The sequence below is a fragment of the Lipotes vexillifer genome, unplaced genomic scaffold (genome assembly GCF_000442215.2).
Source record: "Lipotes vexillifer unplaced genomic scaffold, Lipotes_vexillifer_v1.1 scaffold666, whole genome shotgun sequence".
Taxonomy (NCBI): Eukaryota; Metazoa; Chordata; class Mammalia; order Artiodactyla; family Lipotidae; genus Lipotes; species Lipotes vexillifer.
In genome coordinates, this window is record NW_006787408.1 from 356,786 (window position 1) to 373,575 (window position 16,790).

At 35.7% G+C, this 16,790-nt stretch overlaps 1 protein-coding gene across 1 annotated transcript in view; it reads right to left on the bottom strand.

Annotated features, from left to right (window-relative positions):
• Window positions 1-16,790, bottom strand: part of LRPPRC (leucine rich pentatricopeptide repeat containing) — a 108,504-nt gene that overhangs the window by 78,669 nt on the left and 13,045 nt on the right. The window contains exons 2-11 of the mRNA XM_007459953.1: window positions 15,506-15,705; window positions 14,077-14,199; window positions 7,197-7,318; window positions 7,034-7,092; window positions 6,266-6,352; window positions 5,520-5,646; window positions 5,042-5,186; window positions 4,583-4,728; window positions 4,223-4,328; window positions 4,034-4,141 (exon numbers count right to left, since the gene is read on the bottom strand). Of these exons, the coding sequence (XP_007460015.1) occupies window positions 4,034-4,141; window positions 4,223-4,328; window positions 4,583-4,728; window positions 5,042-5,186; window positions 5,520-5,646; window positions 6,266-6,352; window positions 7,034-7,092; window positions 7,197-7,318; window positions 14,077-14,199; window positions 15,506-15,705 (1,223 nt within the window). The remainder of the gene's footprint in view (window positions 1-4,033; window positions 4,142-4,222; window positions 4,329-4,582; window positions 4,729-5,041; window positions 5,187-5,519; window positions 5,647-6,265; window positions 6,353-7,033; window positions 7,093-7,196; window positions 7,319-14,076; window positions 14,200-15,505; window positions 15,706-16,790) is intronic.

Here is a 16,790-nt window from a genome sequence, read left to right on the forward strand (position 1 = left end):
GAACCTGCGCGTCTGGAGCCTGTGCTCCGCAACAGGAGAGGGCTGCGACGGTGAGAGGCGCGCGCACCGCGATGAGGGGTGGCCCTCGCTCATCGCAACTCGAGAGAGCCCTTGCGCAGAGGCGAAGACCCAACACAGCCAAAAATAAATAAATAAATTTATAAAAAAAAAAAATACTAAACAAATGTTAATAGTAACAGTGATTTAATTTTTTTAGCTGTCTTAAAATAATCTAATAATTTCTAAAATTTAGCACAAGGTAACTATTTCATTTTCTAATGTTTGAAAACAGACCAACAAATTGATTGCAGATAGAAGATTCCTATTCCTATACAAACACTCCCCCTCATCATCTATGCCTCAAATATATTTTATTCTCTTAATTCATTTTTCCAATAATGTTTTTCAGGGAGAGGAGTGCATTCTGCTCGTTTAGATGAACTGGGTTGGTAGCATTTGTAACTTATGTATCTTTCCAACTGAAACTAAAGCAGGTTTAAGAAAACCTGGGTTCACACCATTGTTCAGCCAAGTTCAATCACTCCAAGCACTCTGAGGAAGCACACAAGGATATTCCCTTCAGTAACTATAGTTGGACAGGAAGAGGGAAACACTTCTCAATAAGGAGAAAGGTGATTGATCTGACATACCTACAAACATCCTCCTCAAAAATACAATTCATATTTCTTTTTAAAATAAAAGATTAAAATAATCATATATTAACTTAGATAAACGAGATCCCAAACCTCTGTGAACTTAGAAAATCTAAACAATCTAGTAAAAATATTTCAAATGTAGGCACAAGAAAGCTTATGAATCTAAAGGAAAGCCTCCATTCAAAAAGTTTTATAAGAATTAAAGTAGTTCAAACTATTGGGAAAGATATATGGTTTCCCTGAACAAATTCCACCAACTAGGACTCTTTACTCCACATAATTTTAGACTCTACCCAGAGCGCTCACTTTATGAGGAGGCAATTTCTTACTTTTTAAAAAGTATCATCTACTCAACCATTCACTCAACTGGCATTTAGGTTTTCATACCAGCCTTTCCTTTTATATTTTACCTGTTTTATATTCTTATTTTCATGTTTCCTAAATATACCAAGGGATGTAGATAATCCCTCAATCATTCCGCATTATTTCCTCTCACTTGGGCCAATTAGCTAAAATTCTAAGAGAGGACTTTTCCATTTGCACAACAGAGAAAAATACTAGCAAGATAAGCCATGAGGAAGTCATCATATGAATCTTTTTTAAGGGTTGGTGACGGCCAAATTTGCAGCCAGGAAAATTCTAGAATTCAATAAAAGTTTGATCATCCTATTGTTGAACACTTGGTTCAGTCTGACCTGACCTCTACATACCTTTCTTTGACTTCCTGAAGGGTTTTATTTATTCCTTATGAAACACTCCTCTACATCCTCCATCTCTGCAGCCATTATTTTCTTCTGTTAATTATTTATTTCTACCAGTTTATAATGACTTTCCCCAGACAAAAAACAAATTCACTGCACTAAAAAGAATCTTCCTTTCTTATCTTACACTAAAGAAACTATATAGAATATATACAGCCATTTCCCTGTTACATGAAGAAAAGATTGCAGAATACATACTTTACTCTATTTCAGGACTTCCTGCAAAGAAGAAAGTACTTTTTTTTTTTTTTTGCGGTACATGGGCCTCTCACTGTTGTGGCCTCTCCCGTTGTGGAGCACAGGCTCCGGACGCGCAGGCTCAGCGGCCATGGCTCACGGGCCCAGCCGCTCCGCTGCATGTGGGATCTTCCCAGACCGGGGCACGAACCCATGTCCCCTACATCGGCAGGCGGACGGACTCCCAACCACTGCGCCACCAGGGAAGCCCAGAAAGTACTTTTTAAAAACTGTAAAACAGCTGACAATCTCTTGTACTCTCAAGTTAACTTTCCAGCTTTCCTATTTTTCCAGTTAAAACCTTCACTCATTAAAAAACTTGGTACCTTTTTTTTTTTTTTTTTTTTTTTTTTTTTTTTTGGTTCCAGGGGCCTTCGCCTCTCACTGTTGTGGCCTCTCCCGTTGCGGAGCACAGGCTCCGGACGCGCAGGCTCAGCGGCCATGGCTCATGGGCCCAGCCGCTCCGCGGCATGTGGGATCTTCCCGGACCGGGGCACGAACCCATGTCCCCTGCATCGGCAGGCAGACTCTCAACCACTGCGCCACCAGGGAAGCCCCCCGAAACTTGGTACCACTTTTTAAATGTCCTTAATGCCAAAACTGACACCTAATTTTTAACCAATAGCTAAGAATTTTTATAAAACAAGTACAGCATATTTACAAGTGTCTAATATGGAGGTGTTATGGTATTAAAAGTAAGTATTTACAACAGGAGGACAGAAATCCTAGTTCTAATCCCAGCACTTCTGACAACTAGATATGGAACCTAAGAGCAGCCACTGAATCTCTCTGGGCTCTCAGTTCCTTCATTAATGTAACGTGAGCTTTTAACAAGGCACCTTTGATTCTACGATTCTAAGAAAAAAATGGCTTCAAGATGAAGTCCACTTTTCTACTAGTTTGAGCTACAACTATGGAAAGAATTACCTGAATTCTTTCATGTTTACTAAGTAGTAAAAATGTAGTAACCAATTCAAGTCTAGATACCATGATAGGCTGAGAAAGGGAAATTTACCTGATGAATAAACAAACATTTCAACAGGAATACCAAAAGTATTTTCATATCTGTGTATTGTGGACAATACTAACATGGCCAAAGATTTTCATGGAATGATGTAAACTTTCTGTGGTTCAAAAATACTAGGGTTAAAGGTTAACTCTTGGAGTTTTCAGAACTGGAGGATATGCAAAGAGTTAATCAACTAGCATATTGTTTTCACAAAAATTTTTCTAAAAAGGATTTAGAGACTTTTACAGCCAGAAACAATTAGGGAATACTTGTTTCACTATTTCCTTTAAACCAGAAGACGGCTATATATTTAAATAAAATTGCAATATGAAAGTCTGCTAAAAGCACATTTTTTTTTTGTTTGTGCATTTTGTTTGTCACCCAATGTCATACTAACAACTCTGCATCTCATTCTAAAGCACATTATACGGCGAGATAAAATGAAAAAGACCATTTTTTGTTTCCCCAAGGGGGAAGTACTTCTGTTAAAAGCATCTTTTTATGAGACTACTCTTTCTGAATTACCAATAATGCAAACCAAAGAATTAGATACTGTACTCTAAAATTTAATATTTGTTCAATTCTTATTCATATCCTATAGACATCCCATGTGTACAGGTAAAAGTATGCTAAATGCTTAAACGTACTTAAGAACCTGAAAGATTGAACACTTCTGTCCTTCAATCAGTTGGCTGTCAGGTCATGAGCATTCATTTCGCAATAAAAGTTTTCCTGCCTTTCCTATTATATTAACTCAGCTCAGTTAGGAAGAAATAGACTGGTCCACAAAGAAAATGGTCTGTTTGTACATATTTTATCTTTAATGAGGCTAAACTAATTTCAAACACTGTATGTATGTAAAATCAAGAACTAAAGAGTTTTTTGAAAAACTTAAAAATAATGAACTATTTAAAACCACGATCACAAGTCTGAATATCAAGATCAGAGATGAATTAAGAAATGAAATTAAGGGTTTCCCGGGTGGTGCAGTGGTTGGGAGTCCGCCTGCTGACGCAGGGGACACAAGTTCGTGCCCTGGTCCAGGAAGATTCCACATGCCGCAGAGCGGCTGGGCCCGTGAGCTATGGCCACTGAGCCTGCGCGTCCGGAGCCTGTGCTCCGCAACGGGAGAGGCCACAACAGTGAGAGGCCCGCATACAGCAAAAGAAAAAAAAAGAAAGAAATGAAATTAAGATGAAAGAAATCCATTATGTTTGTTTTTTAAACGTCTACCTAATACTTTACTACGATTTAATTCTATTTTCTTATAAGATCTAATAAGCATGTTTTCCCAAATAATTAGATGTGTGTAGAAACTGTTATACTGGATATCTAAACCACTATTAAATCTGTAAAAGGTAAAACCTAACCTTGAACATTTTTCTCCTTCTGATGTCCAACTAGTAATGGCCAGAAATAATGAGTTCTGATAGGAAAACCTTCTTCCTTCAGAGCCTTCATTAGAGCTTTTGCCAAATCTGAAAGAGACACCATAAAATATTACAAAGCTACCTCAGCAAAACTTACTTATGTGGGTTTTAATTACGAGAATACAGTACCCATTTTTTTGGCTAGTAAAGCACAGTGGAGTGTGAACTGGAAAGGAGATGTGTGCATCTGAGCTTCCTTTAACTTCTTACAGTAGTCTTTAAGCTTCTCTGCAGGCTAGAAAAGAAAGGCACCACATCAGCTGAATCTGCAAATAGCCTACCATTTGACCTTCTGCAAATATTCTACCACTTCTGAGATAAAAAATTTGAACTTCTCACCCTCTTTCTATCCAATAATCTTCCAACACAAAAACAAAGTTCTCAATATTTATAGCTGGTCTAATCTCATAATATGTTCTCTTATTTTAAAGAATATTATTTCACTGCCAATTACATTGTCTACAAAGAAAAAATGGACTACGTAAATACCGTATTCATAGTCACACAGTGTCGTAAAAAGAAACTGCCAAAGTCACTCAGACTGTCTTCCCTTGATATAGGACATGCTAATAAAATCTGCAATGCTGTATCTTCCAATTTTTCTGTGACTAAAAGCAAAATGAGGTTCATTGTATCTGGAAAGAAAACAAAGACATCTTTTGTTACTGATTTGAACAATATTTCTACACTGCTACCAATATGAAAGACAAACTTATGAACTACAAATACCAAAAGGATTTATCTGCCTAAATAATAGTGAAACACTTCCAAATCAAAACATTCCCACGTATTCATTCACTCAAGTTTTTCAGTTTATTAAGCTGACTTTAAAAGAATCCTATGTTCATCTACCACAATACCCTATTGTTAAAGAATGCCCTTTCCATCATGTAAAAATAGTAATTCTTATTTTTAGAAAAATCATGAAAATAAAAATTGTAAAACTACCTGGAATATATCTTCTTTCATATGTAATTTTTTCCAAAATTTCTGAGACATACTGAGGATACCCAGCTTTACTGAAGCTATAGATAATTTGCAATATATCACGATCCATAAGGTAAAGATCAGACTTCTCCACTTTCTCCAGGGTCTATAGACAGTTCCAGAAATTAGAAGAACAAGTTAGAAACAAGTTTTTTTTTTTATTAAAGCTAAATAAATTAAAATACCAAGATTTAAAAAAATTAGAAACACATACCATCTAAAGGTTTAAGACTTCTTTTCTAAAACAGAAAAACATTCTATTCCAACAATAACTGTTACATCAACACCAATGTACTGAACTATAGTAAGAATTCTCCTTCAAGACTGTCTATAAGAGATATCTTTAAAAAGAGATATAAACTACACTTTTCTGCATATGCAAAATGTAGCACAGTTTATACAAATGATTTTAAAGCATGTTTATTTATATAAGTCACACCTGTTTAACATGGTCAATGTCACCCTTCTCGGCATATGCATTCAACAGTGCTAGGTATGTGTCTGGACCAGGCTCAATTCCAGCCTCTTTCATCACTGTGAGAATATTTTCTGCATTCTCCATATCTCTGTAAGTTAATTCAAAGAAAATAAAATAGATTACCATAATACTGCCAAATGTCGTATCATTTAATCTAGAATGTATTACTTACGCTTATTAAAATTAAAATTCTTAAGTACCATTTAGAATCGTAACATCAGAAGAGTAAATACATATTAAACTGGTAACAGATTTCTGAAATAATAAAGATCATAAACATCTCAAATTTTTATAGGTAACTCTTCCAAAAGAGAAACCAAATTAAATAATAATTACATAGACATTAAATAACGTGCCCTCTTTCACTTGGTATGTTGTGACTTAAATTTACCTTTTTAGGAAAGAATAACATTTAGTAAATTAGTCTTCAAAAATAAAAATATTTTCCAGGTCACTAGCAGAGTAGTTAATAAACTTTACAAAGTCAGTTACACTGGATCAAGTCCAATTTTTAAAACTGAAATCTTCAAATAAAAGTTTGATGAAACAGATAAATTTAAGAATAATTTATTTTAAGATGTGCATGTTCTACCACACACACTCAAGATTTTTTTTGAGAGGTAGATAAACATAGTTTAAGAATTTTCCACAATAATTTTCTGTAATTTAAATCTCACTTGAGAATAAAACCTTAGGTGGAACATTACCCAGCTCTTGCATGCCCTGTAACAAGAGCACTGAATACTGCCTCTGTGACTGGAAGATCCTTAGTTTTCATAAATCCAAGAATCTTGCTGCAACAAAAGAGAAATAAAAATACTTCTTGGAAATACACATGAAAAACACCTTTTACACCATGTGCACACAAAATTCCACTCCCTGAAGTTCTATCAATAGTCTTGAAGTACTCTTGTTAAAAACAGTAGGTAAGTTTTAAAAATCTGATTGTTTCTTCTGTACTAATTAACCTTTAAAAAGCATAAAGTTTAGTGATTCATTTCATTAAAAATGAGATTGTACATTTCAATTTATTCCTTATTTCCTAAACCCTCCATCCAAAAGTATTAATAAATTTTACATGAGCAGAGAGATGTCATAACTAATTTTATACAAATCACTGAAAAAAGAGAATATCATCAGTTTTATAAATGAATACAGTGTAAATGGTTAAGAACATTTACTTTTGGAAACAGCAATTTAAAAAAAAAGTAAAGCCAGCTTTGTACCTCAAAAACTTTAAATTTCTGCTCCAGTAAATGAAATTTTTCATTAAAATAGCAATTTTCAATTACATTTCCCCTTTTACAAAATTCTATATTTTATCTAAGTCATATGACCAAATTTTCTAGGTTAAAATATTTCTGAAATAATTTTCTTACTAAGTAGAAACTTAAAAATAAAAAGAATGAAAATATGCTAGGTTTACAAGACTTACAAATTTGTTGGCTTAAACATACATTTATGGAACTACATACCTGGCACCTTCAATATCTCCCATATTACAATAAGCAGCAATCAACCTTTGGTATGTCACCTGTCAATGAAATGGGCCAGTTAATACTGCCTAAAAAATTTTTTTTTCTGGGTAAAAATAAAAGTGGATATGACCAATAAACATTTATAATAGCAACTACTTACTCGATTTGGTTGAATGTTTGCTTTCTCCATTTTTTCCAAGAAGTCAGTTGGTGAAAATTTATACTCATTTTGAAGGTAGACTTTAAGCAAAGCATTATAGTGACTTACATCATACACAGTACCTGCAAATGAAATTTAAATCAAATTTTTAGAAGAGCACTTAAAGTCATACCCTTTAACACAACTGAAATATGTGCACTTAAATGTAACAAACAAGGAGGGTAAAATGATCACTTCAGCGTTATACCCCATATTTAGACCCACCTATATAGAAATCCTGCCAGAACAGAGGAAACAAAGTATACGAGAATAATTACTGAATTAATGGACAATTACAAGTAACTGCCTATTCAAGGATTAAAAGTTCTCTTACTTGTGAAGCATAGTATTCCCTTCCTGTTAGGAAATGCTGACAAGACCCCTGTATTTTTTTTTAACATCTTTATTGGAGTATAATTGCTTTACAATGGTGTTTTAGTTTCTGCTTTATAACAAAGTGAATCAGCTATACATATACATATATCCCCATATCTCCTCCCTCTTGAGTCTCCCTCCCACCCTCCCTATCCCACCCCTCTAGGTGGTCACAAAGCACCAAGCTCATCTCGCTGTGCTATGCGGCTGCTTCCCACTATCTATTTTACATTTGGTAGTATATGTAAGTCCATGCCAATCTCTCACTTCTTCCCAGCTTACCCTTCCCCCTCCCCATGTCCTCAAGTCCATTCTCTACATCTTTGTCTTTATTCCTGCCCTGCCCCTAGGTTCTTCAGAACCATTTTTTATTTTATTTTTTTAGATTCCATATATATGTGTTAGCATACGGTATTTATTTTTCTCTTTCTGACATACTTCACTGTGTATGACAGTCTCTAGGTCCATCCACCTCACTACAAATAACTCAATTTCATTTCTTTTTACGGCTGAGTAATATTCCATTGTATATATGTGCCACATCTTCTTTATCCATTCATCTGTCAATGGACAATTAGGTTGCTTCCATGTCCTGGCTATTGTAAATAGTGCTGCAATGAACACTGTGGTACATGACTCTTTTTTTTTTTTTTTGGCGGTACGCAGGCCTCTCACTGCCGCGGCCCCTCCCGTCGCAAAGCACAGGCTCCGGACGCACAGGCTGCGTTTGCAGACGCGCAGGCCCATCGGCCATGGCCCACGGGCCCAGCCGTCCCGCAGCATGCGGGATCCTCCCAGACCGGGGCACAAAACTGCGTCCCCCACACCGGCCGGCGGACTTTCAACCACTGCGCCACCAGGGAAGCCCTACGTGACTCTTTTTGAATTATGGTTTTCTCAGGGTATATGCTCAGTAGTGGGATTGCTGGGTCGTATGGTAGTTCTATTTTTAGTTGTTTAAGGAACCTCCATACTGTTCTCCATATCAGTGGCTGTATCAATTTACATTCCCACCAACAGTGCAAGAGGGTTCCCTTTTCTCCACACCCTCTCCACCATTTACTGTTTGTAGATTTTTTGATGATGGCCATTCTGACTGGTGTGGGGTGATACCTCAATGCAGTTTTGATTTGCATTTCTCTAATGATTAGTGATGTTGAGCATCTACCTCAATGTAGTTTTGATTTGCATTTCTCTAATGATTAGTGATGTTGAGCATCTTTTCTCCAAATCATCTTTGGAGAAATGTCTAGTTAGGTCTTCTGCCCATTTTTGGATTTGGTTGGTTTTTTTTGATATTGAGCTGCGTGAGCTGCTTGTAAATTTTGGAGATTAATCCTTTGTCAGTTGCTTCATTTGCAAATATTTTCTCCCATTCTGAGGGTTGTCTTTTCGTCTTGTTTATGGTTTCCTTTGCTGTGCAAAAAGCTTTTAAGTTTCATTAGGTCCCATTTGTTTTTGTTTTTATTTCCATTTCTCTAGGAGGTGGGTCAAAAAGGATCTTGCTGTGATTTATGTCATAAAGTGTTCTGCCTATGTTTTCCTCTAAGAGTTTTATAATAGTAAGACCCCTACATTTAAAGTGGCTGAAAGATTTTTCCTTATAAAGCAGTCCTTGCCACATTACAGATACCCTGAGATGGATGAATTGTGACTGCAGTTGTTATATACAGGTAGGACTGTGCTAACAATTTTGCTTATTTACTAACCAGGCTACTCAGTGTTTGAAGGCTCCATTTCCACTCCATTTCCAGTTGCTGAACACCATTTCTAGTCTGCTATTGTTAATTACCTGTATTCCAATGCCCTTTGTTTTCTTTCTATGTTTTTTGTTTTTGTTTTTGTTTTTGTTTTGCGGTACACGGGCCTCTCACTGCTGTGGCCTCTCCCGCTGCGGAGACACGCAGGCTCAGCGGCCATGGCTCATGGGCCCAGCCACTCCGTGGCATGTGGGATCCCCTTGGACCAGAGCACCAACCCGTGTCCCCCACATCAGCAGGCGGACTCTCAACCACTGCGCCACCAGGGACGCCCTCTTTCTATGTTTATCTTGCCTAAGGCCATATCAATTAAGGTTACCACTCAGCCTTACTATACCAACGCACCACATGACATCAGGGTTACCATATCAATACAGTGCTAACATGTTTTACTAAATTGTCAGGAATTATATCTTTATTCAACTGCCTGTGGCTACACAGGCCTGTGGTGTCAGTTTGACATTCAAAGCAGTAGAGTCCTGTTCTATTAAATTAAAACTTGTTTTTAACCTTAGACATGTAGTGTATTTACTGTTTCAGGCACTGTACTAAGTGCTCTGCATACAGAGGTTGAATTACTCTTCACAACAGCTTTCAGGAAGGTACTATTATCATCCCCATCTTACAGATTAGGAAAACTGACTCTTCAATTTACCCAAGGCCACAAGGCTAGTATGTGACCATAAATTTGAATGTAGGTAGTCTGCCTTGAAAGCCCAATCTCTTAACCATTGTAATACTTTATACAGGGCCTTATAGAGAATCATGTGCAAGTCCACATCTGTAATATAATTATAAAACAAGGTTACCATGTAGTGTCTGAGAACTTTCAAAAAACCATCAACTCAAGCTGAACTCTAACAATGGTTGGCTACAGCTCTAAGGCTGAGGAAGTTGTATTCTATAATTTTATAAAGGTATTTACTCTAGTGTGCTGGAAAAGCTGAGGAAACTGCTGAAAATCCAGATAAGTAACATCTACTCTGGATTTTCATACAGATTTTAGTCAAGATCAATGTTAACATAACTGGGTTTCATTTCTTTATTTCTGCCACATTGACATGGTTCTACAGATGACAAAAACGTTTCTGTGAACCTCAGTAAAAATTTTATCCCCATATTTACTATTATGTCTAGTTAATTTCATGGGTCATTTCTTGAAGAATATTTTTTTTAAATACATAGTGTATCTTTCATAGAGTGAATTAAAGTCTTTAACTAAAATTTAAATTAAAAACTCAAAGTTTAGGGACATAATCCTAAAATATCTTACTTTAATAAGCAAAAGCTATATAACAGCATTTCCTTATGTACCTTACCATATACCCTTATACCTCTAATACGATCTCATGGCTCTGGCTCCGCTGTCCATTACTTTTAATGTTTTAGTATTATGTTCTTGTTCAACCTCGTTATGTAATAATTTTGTAAATTGTCATCCACTTACATTTATCTTATACTTATTTTGTTCAAACTTGAAAGAATATCCTAAAATATTACTATTTTAGATAAAAGCCAGGTTTCTTGCTAGATTAGTGCTCATCCATTGGTGTATTTTGGATAATTATTCTCTCTTCCATGTATTACCTTGTGCTTGCCCACAGTTAAAGTTACCTGCCACTTTTCTGTCATCTCACAGGGCTTTTTATGCGTACTTATGTTAATTAGCTTGGCATTTTACCGTTCAAGAAATATATGGTGTCATCTGAAAACTTTAAGATGTCATTATATAGTCCCCTTCATTAAGATTATATGAATATATTAAATGTGGACCTGCCCTTAATACCAATACTTAAAAACATGTTCGCACTTTTTTGTTCAGAGTAGTTTTTATCCCTCCCTACCTTTGTCTCTAAACCAGAGTTCTAGTGATCAAGGTTTTTTGCAATCCCAAATAGATTAACAGGCTTTGTAAGAAATAGTTTTCTAAAAAAATTACATCTATCTTTTTCCAAAATGTGATTATTTTCTTAGAGAATATTTTTAAAGTTAGATTTGACTGACTGCCCCCAAGAGTGGAACTGGGTGTCTGGGAAACATAAGTCAAAGCCTTTCACTATAAACTTTATTGAACCTTTTGCATTTGAACCATGTTAATATTAATAGATTTACTATTTAATGAAGTAGAATTTGAATTTTTTTGAAGTCAAGTTAAATTTGCTTGAACATTTTCTACAATTTCAACTATTACTACTTTAGTACCCAACATGTGCAAAACACTGGAAGGTTCATGACAAAGATCTAAATATGAATAAGATAAGTTCATCAGCCTCCAACAGAAGAATATCTATTAAAAAGACAAATTCAGGGACTTCCCTGGTGGCGCAGTGGTTAAGAGTCCACTTGCCAGTACAGGGGACACAGGTTCAATCTCTGGTCCGAAGATCCCACATGCCGCAGAGCAACTAAGCTCGTGTGCCACAACTGCTGAGACCACGTGCCACAACTACTGAAACCCACATGCCTAGAGCCCGTGCTCCGCAACAAGAAAAGCCACTGCAATGAGAAGTCCACACACCACAATGCAGAGTAGCTGCCACTCACTGCAACTAGAGAAAGCCCGCGCGCAGCAACGAAGACCCAATGCAGCCAAAGGAAAAAAAAAAGACAAACTCACAATTCTAATGCAGGAAACTGATGAGACACTAATTGGGACTGGAGGTAAAACTAGAAAGGAGGGATTTAAATTATAGCTTGAAAAATGGATTGACTTAAAGAGTAAGGAACAAAAGAACACTCCAGAAAAGATAAATAACCTGAATTAAAAAACTTAAGGAGACATACATTATCACGATGTGGCCAAGAAGTACACCAAAAGTAATTCTAATTTTAAAAATTTAGGGCTCCCCTGGTGGTACAGTGGTTGAGAGTCCGCCTGCTGATGCAGGAGACACAGGTTCGCGCCCCGGTCCGGGAAGATCCCACATGCCGCGGAGCGGCTAGGCCCGTGAGCCATGGCTGCTGAGCCTGCACGTCCGGAGCCTGTGCTCTGCAACGGGAGAGGCCACAACAGTGAGAGGCCCGCGTACCGCAAAAAAAAAAAAAAGAAAAAAAATTTAGCATATGGCAACATTGAAATGAGAGCCTATCATTTCCAGACTAAAGGGGACTAAAGAATCCCCTTTAGTCTGGAAAACTCAGTTCCAGTCTTGGATCTGTCACAGCTCATTCTGTAACTTTGGACATATTACCTAAGCTAAAAAATCTCTTACAGCTTTAAAAAAGTCTGTGAACAAGAGTCACGGTGGCAATCTACCAGGTTTCTAACAATATTAATTCAACAACTAGTTAACAAATGTAATAAGTTCAAAGCACTATTCTACTGGCAAAGAGAAAAACAAAGATGTTATGAATTCTACTCTCACAAAGGATATACAGTATAGAGAAAAGACATGTTTGTGAACAATTATAATAGAAAGTAATGCGTGTCTATATTTCTACTGAGGTATTAATGTTATGACTACTATGTAAGGGCTCTTTTCTATTTTAGAATATAACCATTCTCACAAATATTTCTCCCAGTTCAACATGTGTTTTTAAATTATGTGACTTACTGACATATAGATATTCCTAGCTTGCTTTGTTAAGATTTTCTTAAATCAGGAATGAACACTGAATTTTATCAAATGATCTTTTAAACTATTTTACTTTTTGAATAGGTACTATTCATAGCCCCAAAGTGAAAAAGTATAAAAGAGTATAGGGTAATCAACTATAATTTTTTTTTAAAGTATAGAGTAAAAATTGTATCTAGTGTTTATCATCCTTCCAGAAATGTTTTAATATATGCACATACACATATAAACATTTTTCTTCAGAATGGTATCAAACTATACACTCTGTTCTGCATCTTTATTTTTAATTATATTTTGGAGAAAACCCCACATTAGTATATGAAGAACTCCATTCTTTTAATGGTTGCACCGTATTCCATTTTACAGACATTCCATAATTTATTTAACCAAACCTCTAGTGAGGGACATTAGAGTTGGTTCCAATTTTTTTTTTTTTTGGTACACGGGCCTCTCACTGTTGTGGTGCCTCCCGTTGCGGTGCACAGGCTCCGGACGCGCAGGCTCAGCGGCCATGGCTCACAGGCCTAGCCGCTCCGCGGCACATGGGATCTTCCCGGACCAGAGCACGAACCCGTGTCCCCTGCATCGGCAGGCGGACTCTCAACCACTGCGACACCAGGGAAGCCCTGGTTCCAATTTTTTACTTTTGCAAACAAGCTACAATGAAGAATATCCTTTTGCACATGTGAGTATATCTATCTAAACTCTAACAAACAGACTATGTTGTACACCTCAAGTTAATATAATAATGTAAATCAACTGTACGTCAAAAGGAATTTTTTAAAGTATAAACATATTAAAACACCATGCTTGATATGTTAATAAATTCTAACAAATAGAAATGCTTGGTCAAATAGTATGTGCATTTATAACTTTGACAGACTAAATGTCTTTCTACTTCGTTCTTTTTAACTTACCCTAAAAGTAATACTTGTTATGAAAAATTATTTTATTCTTAATGCCCCTAGATGTCACTATAACTCACCAAATAAGTCATATCACAAAAAAATATGAATCAAGTAAAACCCTTCCATAAAACTGAACTACAGCATTTATGAAAAGAAATTCATTTTTACTAAAAGAAAAAGTATCTACACCCTTTATACACATCATATATTCATACAATCATACCCAATTTCTGAAGTTTGTCCCATATCCTATGAGCAAATTCTGTTCTCTCTGAGAGCTTTAGTTCAGGCAAGAGAGAACCACAGCTGCGCAGCAGAAGCAAGGCTTGATTACCACCTGGGCTACCTATGAAAACAGGTTAACGTATACTATTTAACATAGTATCAATACCATGCAGATAAATATCAAAACTTAAGTTGAAATCTGTAAATATTTTAAAATCTCCTGCCTCACTAAAGATAATATTAAAAGAGTACTCATAAATCAGAAAAATCCTATCCCAATCAACAAGTATCATTTACAATGTTACTACAAGTTTTTAAAACTGATCTGTTTTCTTAGGGAAGCTAACGTTATAAATCTATACAATCTGCAAGACTACAAAGAACCTAGTGCTTACTGCAATAGAAAGGCTAAACTTCTCAGTATCTTATGAAAATAGTACAAAGCAGTACAATTAAAACCCAAGAATATCCAACTTAGGTTTATAATCCTCTACAAAATATTAACTTCCTTCTCCCTTTATCCACATGTCTCTGAAAGCTGACTTTAAAACAAAAACAAAAATAAACCACTTATTGCATGATTCCATTTATATAAAGTATCCAGGACAAGCAAGTCTACAAGGAAGTACACTAGTGGTTGCCTAGGGCTGGAAGGGATGGAGGTCTGGGGACTGATGTTTAGGAGTATGGAGGTTTCTTTTGGGGGTGATAAAAATGTTCTAAAATTGACTGCGGTGATAGCCGTACAACTCAATAAATCAAAGAGAGAAAATGATAAAAACTGTCTTTAAATGCAAGTTATTACTGATACTTCTTTAGTATCCCTCATCATTAGATTCTACAGCTTAATGTGACTGAAATCATGGATGGGCTTTGGGAAGCTGGTGAAAGCTCTCAAACTATATACAAAATTATGTGTGTAGCTTGCACATGGGCTTTTGTGTGAGCATGTGTGGTTAGGGTTTTTTTTGGGGGGGGTGTTGAGGGCAAGTTTCTATCAGATTATCAAAGTTGCATAAGTGACTCAAATAAATTTTAATAGCTAAGTGAAAATGAAAGGGAAATAGTGATTATCAGTCTTTCTGGGAATTTGTCATATGTGATTATCTTAGGGAAAGCAGACACTATACAACAGAAGATAAGAAAAACTAATATCTTCCAAGAAAATTTACCACTCAAAGTGATTCTTTCATAAACTGTGGGAAAAGACAATTTTTATTTGCTGATTTTGAAATAAACATGCAAAACAAAATGTTTTACTCAAAACTTTGCTCTGATGAGTTGGAAAAACAGAAAGATCACAATCATAACATAAAATCATGAATAGAAATAACAAAATTTGAAGTATCAAGTAATGTGCTCTATAATGAGCTTACCACCAAACCAGTCCTTAAGTTCAACTTTTTGAACAGAAAATCTTGAAATACCTGAGTGGCAGGTGTTATCAAAGACTTTTTGTAGAAGAGTCTTAGGGATGCGGCCAGTTCTTCGGACAGAATTATCTAGCCTCATTAGAGCCCAATCAAACTGACTGGTATTCCTTCTATGAGAAGAAGTGGGCTCCTCTTGAAGATAATTCTTTTTTTCAGCAGCAATGGCATATAGCCTGACTTGGCTCAGTAGCTCTCTACAAAATGAAAGACAATTAGAAATAAACTATATCAACTACTAACCACATAGGTCATCTTTGTGAGTAAAATTTATACAAAGCTTTCTTATTAGTTACTAAATACCTAAATTCATAGCACAATAGCAAAAATGCACAGAGAAGTATAAATTGGTAGGGAAGAAAGTTTTGACCTTTGCTTTAAATGAAGTCACATGCCCATAAAATGCATGTAAATTAACCTCTTGAATATCTGTTTGACAATGTCTGGATAACTTTTCACATGGAATCAACTCAAACTAAGACAATAATTCGGTATGTTTTAAGTGTTTTTAAATCTCCCTTAACCAAAACCAAGTCAGTGAAGGAAAATGAAGATTATGCTACAAAGCTCTTCTCACCTCTACAAATGAGACAAGAGATCTAAAAATATCTAAAATTCTGAAGAATTCTAAAGCATTCTTCAAATGCTTTCCAGGTGTTACTTATTATGAATTATTAAGAAGACCAATTTCCAAGTTAAAATTATACATTTTAAAGGATCATTAACAACAAAAGAATTTCCCATCTTTCTAAATAAATCTGAAACATTTTATAGTGATGTTTCAACTCTCAATTCATATGTCAAAATGCTAACTGTATACTTTTCTAATCATTTTAACAACTGCAACCAACAAATATAAAACTAGATTTCTGCTGTTAAACATCATTAATTTGGGGAAAGTCAAAAGGAAAAAAAATTAAGGTCAGACTAGTACATGTGTGTTTACAAAAAGCAAACAACCTTTAAACCATTCAACATTTTAATAAAACAGGTCTAGCATGCAGACCAAATGCTCCAAAACGTGAAATCAGAGGTATTCTACGCTGTAAAAATAGGCTCTACCTGATTTACAAATATCACACTTAGAAATAATCCTTATGGGTGAAGGAAACCCTGTCATAAATCTTTGAATTAAATTTAAACTCTTTCTGTGCAAATCTCACACAAAATTATCTAATTCTCAGAGATTTACATCTTTACCCCCAAATATCCTAGACTTTTCAGAAGTAGCCAGTAAGTACAACTAAATAATACTAAGTATATAGTAACTAAGTATAATGTA